A 10221-nucleotide genomic window follows, 5' to 3' on the forward strand; every position below is an offset into this window, starting at 1 on the left:
CCTTAGCCTTATCTATGCTATATTAAACCCTCTAGTTTGCAAGAAGCAACACTTCCTACACCATCCTTTAGAAGCATGTCAGCTTAACACGATTAAAGGAAAGCTCTACAACACAAAGACCTGCTCTCACCTGGCTTCCCTCTCACTGTAGACACGTAATGGCAGAAGCTCATGCATTCATCTGACACAGTGGAAAGGAAGACAAGACTTCTACCTCATCCTGGTGATTTGTATTTAAATGTCTGTCTGTCTGTCTGTCTGTCTGTCTGTCTGTCTGTCTGTCTATCTATCTATCTATCTATCTATCTATCTATCTATCTATCTATCTATCTATCTATCTATCTATCTATCTATCTAAATTTGAAGATTAGAGGCTGCTTTGTATAGAAAATTGTCTTATTCTGTCACTATTTCATTTGTTTTAACAAAAGGCTTTGCCTTTTCTGTGCTGCTCCTTGGCTATGGAACAACTTGCCCCTGTACATCAGACTGGCACCCACTATTTCCTTATATAAAAACTGGTTGAAAATGTATTTCTATTCCCTGGCTTTTGTTTAATTCTGAATTATTGCTGTTATTATTTTATGTTGTTACTATTTATTTATTTTATTATCTGCATTTTGTGATGTACAGCACTTTGTGTTTAGCTTTGGCTGTTTTAAAAGTGCTTTATAAATAAAGAAGTATTATTATAGGCAAATGGTGGGTAAACGTGTTATTCATCACAAGTTATGTAAACTTTCTTCTTCTCCACTATAACTCCACCTGTTGAGGCAAGATTTGGAGATTGAACTTAGGGGCATAGAAACTTTTATCACAACCACATATACATAACATCACAGTGAAATACTTCTTTGCATATCCCAACTGAGGAGGTTGGACTCAGAGGGTAGTGGCAACTACAATACAGCACCCCTGAAGTAAAGAGGGCTAAGGGCTTTGCTCAACTGCCCACCAGTGGCAACTTGGCAGTGCTGGGGCTTGAACCCTGACCTTCCAATCAGCAACCTGGAGGATTAACTATTATCTAGATAATCTGCTTCACACCAGGTCCTACGGTGAAAAACTATTTCAAATTTATTAGATTTATTTGATTAAGTTTAGATCTTTTGTAAAGCTTCATGGTGAGTTCATACGAGGGAATGTGTGAATACATATTTGCAAACTGAATTAAAATTGAGGCGTAATACAGATAAACAATAAGAACTCAACAGTGGCATTTTGGTGTTCCTGGGATTTGAACGCACAACCTTCTTAATTGCTATTATTAAGTCTTAACTACTTAAACCACCACTGCAAGTTGACTGAGAAGACATAACAAAGGGGAAGTTGTGGCTCAAGTAAGGTGGCTCTGAGCTACCAAGCTGCCACTGTTGGCCTCTTGAACAACGCCCTTAACCCTCTTTGTTCCAGGGATGCTGTATCATTCCTGATCCTGTGCTCTGAGCCCAACATACAAAGTTGGGATATGCGAAGAAAAAATTACACTGTGCTGTAATGTATATGTGACAAATAAAGGCTTCTCTTCTAATATACAATTTACTCTCTAAGCACCGCTGATGCTGCAGACATACAGTATATATAAAGAATAAACTAATTAAGTCTCGTAGTCTTGTGTTGAACTTATTTATGGCATTTGGCTGGTGGCCTTCTCCACAGTGACTTACAGAATACTCATAAGACGAGCTCACCAGGTCACAGGCTAAGAATACTCATAAGACTCAAATACAGCATTGTCCTTCGGCTGCAAACCTTTCGGGGTCGGCATGCATATTTGAGTTTTGGCACAGGATTTATGTCTGATGCCCTTCCTGATACAACCCTCCCATTTTATTCCCTGGTTCCTGGATCCTGTGTTTGGTCCACCAGAGAATATAATCAGTATTAAATAAATGGATATGTTGAGTTATATAAGTAATATGCAAACTGGGTTGTAAGACATTGTACAGGAATTACAGTGCTTCTGTAGAGATCAGGAAAAACCCTCCTGTCTTAATCCTTCATCTGCTCTAATAAGGGATCTCAGGTAGCAGTAGTCTATGCTTATTTATGGATGGAAAATCTACTAAATATAAATCATCTTTACACACGTATGATAGATTCTGCACTAGCACTTTAGTAAACCCAACTAGGGAATAAATGCATCTAAAATAAACACAGTGTATTTCAAAAGACATGAGCGATAAGGTGGTTATCAGTAGAACTAAACTTTTATTACACAAAATGCTAAATGCTGTCTTATCATGCAGGTGCCAGTGCATCCAGGGCAAACATCCAAACACTGCAGTTAATGTCGTTACTGCTACAATCATGTTTGAACAGGGTCACAGCAGCAGCACCATCTGTGCATTACAGCTCAGTTGCAGCAGCCTCAAAGCAGAGCAAATCAGTCTCTAATGTCTGAAAACACATCAGGACTGGCAAACAGAGGTCCATCTCCTAATTAAAACCATTACTCTGTATAACTACTGTAATTATTATAAGAAAGGTATAACACTGTTCTACTGTAGGGTTTTGGACAATGCTCTTAGACATTGATAAGGAAAGTATAATGTAAAGTAAGGAGTGTTATGAAGCGATAAATGGATTTCTTTAAATTGATCCAGTAATTTATTTGTGCTGGATGCTGCTAAATTTTGCATATGGACTTGGTTGTGAGCTTGTGTGATCTACAATAGAGTTTTCTTTATAATTATTACATGCAAAAAAGCATGCAAAAGTTATGTTACACTATTTACACACCATACTGCACCTGGACACTTTAAGGACAATCTTCAAATACCATACACATTTATGTATATGTATATACATTATTTCTTCATCTATATTTTTTATACTTTTTATATATCTTTTTTATTCTTATACCAGACAGTTGCATAAAGCATTTCACTGCATATCGTACCCTGTATGTATGTGTATGTGACAAATAAAATTTGATTTGATTTGATGTTGCTGTATGTACAAAATATAATAATTGAGACATGCATAATATTGCCTTACTTATACAGTATGTGTATGGGCCATACAGTGTGAACTGTACCACTTGCATAATCCATGGTTTTTATGCAGTTGTTATTAATGTCCCACTAGAAAGTGTTGGTTCAGATGTTGACATACGCATGTCGATTCAAAAAAGACCAATTTGCCACTGCTGGAACTTTGAGTAAGACCCTTAAACCTCAACTGCTCACTTGTACAAATGACATGAATGCATATTGCTCTGGATTAAATTGTTATAATGACGTATAAAAAACAAACGTTGTGGAATGTAGTTACTCTCATTTACATTTACATTTTATAGCCTCAATGCAAAGCCTCATCTTGAATGATCTGGCCTCGTTGAAGGACGATGCCTAGGTAAAGCAAGCACATTTTCAATGACAGACGAAATCATTTTCTTGAAAGCTCTGAGTGGAGTATCAGACATGCGCACCAACAATTGGAGAAGGAAAACAGGATGCACAACTGTGACATGTTTTAGTGCTTTTAAACATAAATGCATTTAGAATTATTATAAATATTATTTAAACCATTTAATTGAAAATCGGAGAATGTAACTGGGATAGGGATAAACTTGAAAGACCTATTAAAGCAACACAATTTGTACAGCTAATACCATCAGCCATCTAAAAAGTTTTACATGCTATGTAGGTCGACATCTTTGACCACTAGCGCCCTCTAGTGGACACTCGAGGACAGAACCATTTTTCAACACGGTTGGTTAGAAAGTTAAAATGTTTTATTAAGCTTAATCTCGCCAACTCTAATCAATAAGATATCAAGGCTCAGAGCTTTAAAAAAACTGCAGTGCTGAAAAAGTCTTTATAATGTTCTTGGTGTGTTTATGTACTCATAGATATTCATGTATATATCTATGTTATGTACTTAGGAATCATAGATGTATAGATATCTATGCTTAGGAATCAGGACATGACCCGGAAATGTTTGGCAGACCAAGCCCTCTGCTGGTGGGAAGTGGTAATTTTATGAGCAGAAGTTAAATGTAGTATTAATAATAATAGTAATAATAATAATAACATCTGCTCCTGGTGGTTTTTTTTTTTTTTTTGGCTAGTCGCATTATTCTTCATTGGAAAAACTAAATAAAGAAATGTTGGACACCAAACAGATGCTCTTGAACACATTTAGAGTAAACAGGAAAATGTAAAACATGTACTCCTTAGTTATGGATTGTACACAGTTTTATTCTGTATTTATTAGTATTGATAAACATATTTATTTAATTAGAGTACATGTTCTCTAAAGATTCCATTTAATTCACAAGTAACTATTCTGGTAGTTAAAGAACTATTACTGGTACAATATTACAAAACATTTAGTTATATGGGTTTAAATAGTTCAGTCACCAGGCATATAACCCATCTCATAGTTATATATTCTGACACCTTAAGAACATATGAAAAGAAATAAAATGTCAGAAGAGAAACAGCTAAAAACATTACAAATAGTGGACATGTCATAACATTTTATTAGTGTTATTTTTTACTTCCTAGCACGCAACATATACAAGGTTATATATCTGTATGTCTAGGATTTGTCCTGTGTCCACTTACATTAGTGCCATGTTCTTTATAAATTTTTTTTGTCACATTTCAAAGGTTATTATTATAAACCATGTAGAAAAACCCAACATGGTCTGACCACCTACCAGTTTCTAAAACGCATACTGAAAATATCATGTTATTGTCCAGGTTCCTTTATTAATTATCAGTAAATGTTGTATTGTTATATCTAGTATCTAAGATTATTATACATTGTGTATTATTATATCTAAGCTTGATGCATGATGTATCATTCATCTTCAGTAACCTGCTTCAGTTATCGTGGTCAGGGTTGCAGTGGATCAAGGTCTAACCCAGGAACACTAGGACATTTTCTGTTCAAGGGAATTAATCAACATGGTATTAATAAGGTGATGCTTCTTTTTTATTCTATGTGCAAAATAGGTCATTCAGTTTAAAAGTGATTTAAATGATCTGGTAGAACTATTGTACACGAAACCACAAAGAAGTCAAGAGCACTAAGATTAAAATAGACACCAAGAATACAAGTTTCCCCATTGACTCCTGTCTATGAAGCTGTCCTTCAGAAAGGCACGCATGCGCATTGTAGACGCCGCCATGCTCGGCGCATGCGCACTCTGGACACGCCCTGGCTGTATATAAACCGTAACAAGCCGCCTGCCCTGTTCCACCTTCAGCCATTTTGAGGATGTTGGGAGCTGTTGGACGCTGCTGTACGGGGGCTTTGCAGGCTCTCAGGCCCGGGGTTACCCCCCTGAAGGCTTTTACCGGAGCTCCAGCGGCACTGTATACTCGTAAGATACACACTCATTAGTCTTCTGTGTTGCTTTACGAGGTTTTGCACTTAAATGAATGACGCGTCCTGAACGAGGGCCGCATGCTCAGGCCTCAAACTGTTAGTGCAGATGTTTCACACTAGAGCTGTTTAATATCAGCTGTGTGCACGAATTAACTGGTTAAGAATGACGCTTCTGCTCAGTACGAAACATGCCGGAAAGTAGCGTTAACGGTGATCGCTTTAAAACCGTAATGACCTTTATGTGTCACGGCAACACGAAGTGACACGGATGCTAAGTCAGATTAGCCGGTAAGCTAACAAGGTGCTAACGTAGCAGTTAGCTAAGTAACGCTGTGTATATTAACGTTGTTTGTAAAACTTACGGCTTCATACTTATTTACTTGACGTTAATGTGGTGTAACACAGCGCTTTTTATTTGTTTTTATCTAGCTAACCTGTGTGTTGTGACCGGCACCGACAGCTAGCTATTGTAGCTAATGTTTTGACCTCGAGCCGCCGACATGCAGCATTAAAGCAGCATCAGAAGTTTTAAGAAAATGAAACGTTTCCTTTGCGTCTTCGTGAATGTTTTTCCCCCCATCGTCTCACTGTGTGTTTGCCCCCCCCCCCCCATTCTTTACAGGCAGGGATTATGTTGCTCCCGCTGCTGCTGCCGCCGTCGCCAGCGGTCGCATCGTGGCGGTCATCGGTGCCGTCGTGGACGTCCAGTTCGACGAAGAACTCCCGCCGATCCTGAACGCCTTGGAGGTCGCCGGTCGTGACAGTCGGCTCGTCTTGGAGGTGGCTCAGCATCTGGGTAAATGCTCTGAAACAGCTTTTACTTGTACAGTGCCTTATATTAGGGTGGCTTGATGGACAGTGATGCAGGATTCACACCAGTGACCAGATGCACTAAATACTTTAAGCAAATACATCATCTAAAGAAGAATCTTATGTTCTTAAAGAAGTGACATGTAAATCTGTACAACCCAAGATGAATGGTTTGTATCTCTTTGTTTATTTAACATTTTCTGTTATGTGGTTATTTGAGTTAGAAGTTTTAGATACTTTGCTGTTATTCACCGGGAGTGTTGATAGCCGACATTCTGTTCACCTTAAAGCAAATCTAGTACAGTAGGTGTGTAGTTAAAACCGTCTGAACCCGCAGGTGAGCCCGGAGTTGTTGTTAAGCCCTACCAAAAGATGGGCAAGATCCTGGTCGCTGTTTACGTTAGTTAGAATTCTTCATATCAATTAGGTTGTCTGTCTGGTAAAATATCAACAAAGCATTAGTTTACTTCTGTGAGTAAGTATTTTCTTTTTACAGATTCTACATATAGAATATAGAATTAGGGATTTGGTAGAGTATAATTTTTATTTATTTATTTTTTGTCTGTGTCCAAAAGGGGAGAGCACTGTTCGCACTATTGCTATGGACGGTACTGAGGGTCTGGTGCGTGGCCAGAAGGTTTTGGATACTGGTGCCCCCATCAGAATCCCTGTGGGACCCGAGACGCTTGGCAGGATCATGAACGTCATTGGCGAGCCTATCGATGAGCGAGGACCAATCACCACAAAAACGTAAGACCAAATGTGTATCGTTGTGTAACATGGTAGTTTTGTCCCACAGATTTAATTCTTGAAAGTAAAGTGTTTTTTTGTCTTTAGGACTGCTCCCATCCATGCTGAGGCCCCAGAGTTTACAGACATGAGTGTGGAACAGGAGATTCTGGTAACAGGGATCAAGGTGGTCGACCTTCTGGCCCCTTATGCCAAGGGTGGAAAGATTGGTACGTTTTAGACTTTTGGCAGAAAGCCATTATGCCATATTTGAACTGTTGATTCTCTTTTTAAGTTGGGATTGTGTAAATTGGCCTTTGTAAATTGATGAATTGACTTGATTTTTTTTTTCTTCTCTCTACAATATTTCTGTAGGTCTGTTTGGTGGTGCTGGTGTAGGAAAGACTGTGTTAATTATGGAGCTGATCAACAACGTGGCTAAAGCCCATGGTGGTTATTCTGTGTTTGCTGGTGTGGGTGAGAGGACCCGTGAAGGAAATGATCTGTACCACGAGATGATTGAGTCTGGTGTCATTAACCTGAAGGACACCACCTCTAAGGTAATTCAAGTTTATTGCATTTTTGTCTAGATTAAGTGTCTCTTTTTCTGATGCGTTGAATTAGCTGGCTAGACATTAACATGTTTTCTGTCTTCAGGTCGCGCTAGTGTATGGACAGATGAATGAGCCCCCAGGTGCTCGTGCCCGTGTGGCTCTGACTGGTCTTACTGTTGCTGAATATTTCCGTGATCAAGAGGGACAGGATGTGCTGCTTTTCATCGACAACATCTTCCGTTTCACCCAGGCTGGATCAGAGGTAATTATTGACCGATATCTGACTCTTCATAAAGTGTGACTTTGGCAGGCAAATTTCACACCTTGTCCTCCTTCAGGTGTCTGCCTTGCTGGGTCGTATCCCCTCTGCTGTGGGTTATCAGCCAACTCTGGCTACTGACATGGGTACCATGCAGGAAAGAATCACCACCACAAAGAAAGGCTCAATCACATCTGTACAGGTTTGTACCTGCTTTTAATGGCAACTGTTTATTGACTGGTTTTGAGTACTATTTTGATTGGGTTTGAATTCTTGATGTTTTTCAGGCCATCTATGTGCCTGCTGATGACTTGACTGACCCTGCCCCTGCCACCACCTTTGCCCACTTGGATGCCACCACTGTGCTGTCCCGTGCCATTGCTGAGCTGGGTATCTACCCTGCTGTGGACCCTCTGGATTCTACCTCCCGTATCATGGACCCCAACATTGTGGGAGCTGAGCACTACGATGTGGCCCGTGGTGTACAGAAGATCCTTCAGGTATGTAGCATGTAATGGAACTCAAGGCAGTTTGAATGCCTGGTGTTTACAGTGAATTTCTGATGGATTTTTTTTTTTTTAACCCTAATATTGTTGGTTTTGCATTAATGATTATGCATGTCTTTGCAGGACTACAAGTCTCTGCAGGATATTATTGCTATCCTGGGTATGGATGAGTTGTCTGAAGAGGATAAACTGACTGTAGCTCGTGCTCGTAAGATCCAGAGGTTCCTGTCCCAGCCCTTCCAGGTGGCTGAGGTCTTCACTGGACACATGGGCAAGTTGGTGCCTCTGAAGGACACCATCAAAGGATTCAAGAGCATTCTTGCAGGTCTGAAATTTCCTCCATTAATTCAGTTTTGTTTCTATAGGTAACGGGTTTATAGTTCAATCTTACTGAAGCTCGTTTTATCTTAAACAGGAGAGTATGATGCATTGCCTGAGCAGGCATTCTACATGGTGGGTCCCATTGAGGAGGTTGTCCAGAAGGCAGAGAAACTGGCTGAGGAACATTCATAAAAGTGTTTGAACAAGATTTAAAAAACTGCAATGGAATGAGAGGAGCACTTGGTTTGTAAAGCAACATTCAACAATTGTAACTGTTTGTCAGTCATTCTGAAGTTATATTTAATGTTTCCAATAACAAAGATGGAAATAAATCTGTCTTGCCGTGAATTGTGCAGTTTCTTTTGTCTCAGATATGGGCATTAAGCTAAAAGCTTGGTCACTGGGCCTACTGTAATTGTTCCAGGTAGAAATGCACTGATCATGCTAATGCAGCACATTGACTTAGAATCTGATTTAATAATTCACTGGATCTAATGAACGTGTGGCTGTTAACACAAGGTTAAAATCGTTGGAACATAATTTGTCTCAATTTTTATAACAATGAAATCAAGTGTGGAAAAGATGAATTACATAAAATAAAATTACATGGGTCTAGGGTGATGTGATGGTCGTGATCAAGACAAAGCAACTTGTATCAAGATAAATGTCATGACTAAACAAAAAATAGAAAATCATGCATGGTATTTTAACTTCATAGGCCTGTACACCAGAGCCCACTACAAGAAGCAAAACAAGCCCATAAGTTTTTAGTCAGGGTTTGAAAATCATTTGGTGATTTTAATAAATTTAATTTTAGAATTAATAGGTTTAAATAGGGCAATAAATATAAAATCTCATTAGCAATTTTTAAAGGGGGACACAAATATTGCAGTCTAATTGTACTTATAAAGAACACCCCCCCACACACACACACACTCTCTGAAAATCTTTGCTTTTATCATTATTGTAGCATGGAGACTGCGTCATTATGGTTATTTTCAAAGTTTTTCTCAGGTTCAATGACAGATTTTTCTTCAAAACTATTTATTGCGTTGTTATTTACAGTTAAGCCACCACACAAAATATAAACAAGACTGTTATTGTGAAAAATATAAAATGAGTAATGTTTTGTAACAATTATCAAATAACCAATTTACAGTAACTGCTCTATGTATAAAAACAACAAAACGGCTTTGGCGTGTTAGTTGCAGTGCACTATGCAGCAAGCTACTGTAAACAAGCTAATGTTAACTAGATAAGTAATATTTAAATCGCTAATATAGCAGATTCATGGAAAATTACATTGGTAGTCAGAATTTTTGCCGCAACTAATTTTTGAATGAGTCTGCATCAACTACATTTAAGATAATCGCTTTATTATAGTGGATAAAATCTTAATGGAGTTGAACATTAATTGATCCGCAGCCACACACCTGACTCGTGTGTGCAACAGTAGGTGAGATGAACTGGGAAAGCAGGCAGTGGGTCAAACCACTGTGAGGAAGAGGAGGGGGACCTGTTTCTAAATGCATTTTTTGCGTTTGTTTTTTTTCTACTTAATTATTTAGGTATACATACATATATTTTTTACAATAGAGAGTGCGATATTTTTTTTTTTACATTTTTTGGGGGGACAATCCTCGAAGGGGGGGGGATGTCCCCTCCGTGTCTCTCACCCCCCCCCCGGCATTTACGCCCA

General features: G+C 38.8%; 1 protein-coding gene across 1 annotated transcript; it reads left to right on the forward strand.

Annotated features, from left to right (window-relative positions):
- The first annotated feature begins 5179 nt into the window (after window positions 1–5179).
- atp5f1b (ATP synthase F1 subunit beta) lies at window positions 5180–8870 on the forward strand. Its single transcript, XM_027170061.2, has 10 exons — window positions 5180–5338; window positions 5966–6139; window positions 6729–6903; window positions 6991–7112; window positions 7258–7442; window positions 7540–7698; window positions 7775–7897; window positions 7983–8195; window positions 8325–8526; window positions 8617–8870. Exons 1-10 carry the CDS (start codon window positions 5233–5235, stop codon window positions 8712–8714), a joined length of 1557 nt encoding a protein of 518 aa, XP_027025862.1. The 5' UTR covers window positions 5180–5232; the 3' UTR covers window positions 8715–8870.
- The last annotated feature ends 1351 nt before the right edge of the window (window positions 8871–10221 follow it).

Source organism: Tachysurus fulvidraco, chromosome 2 (genome assembly GCF_022655615.1).
Source record: "Tachysurus fulvidraco isolate hzauxx_2018 chromosome 2, HZAU_PFXX_2.0, whole genome shotgun sequence".
In the NCBI taxonomy this organism is placed as follows: domain Eukaryota; kingdom Metazoa; phylum Chordata; class Actinopteri; order Siluriformes; family Bagridae; genus Tachysurus; species Tachysurus fulvidraco.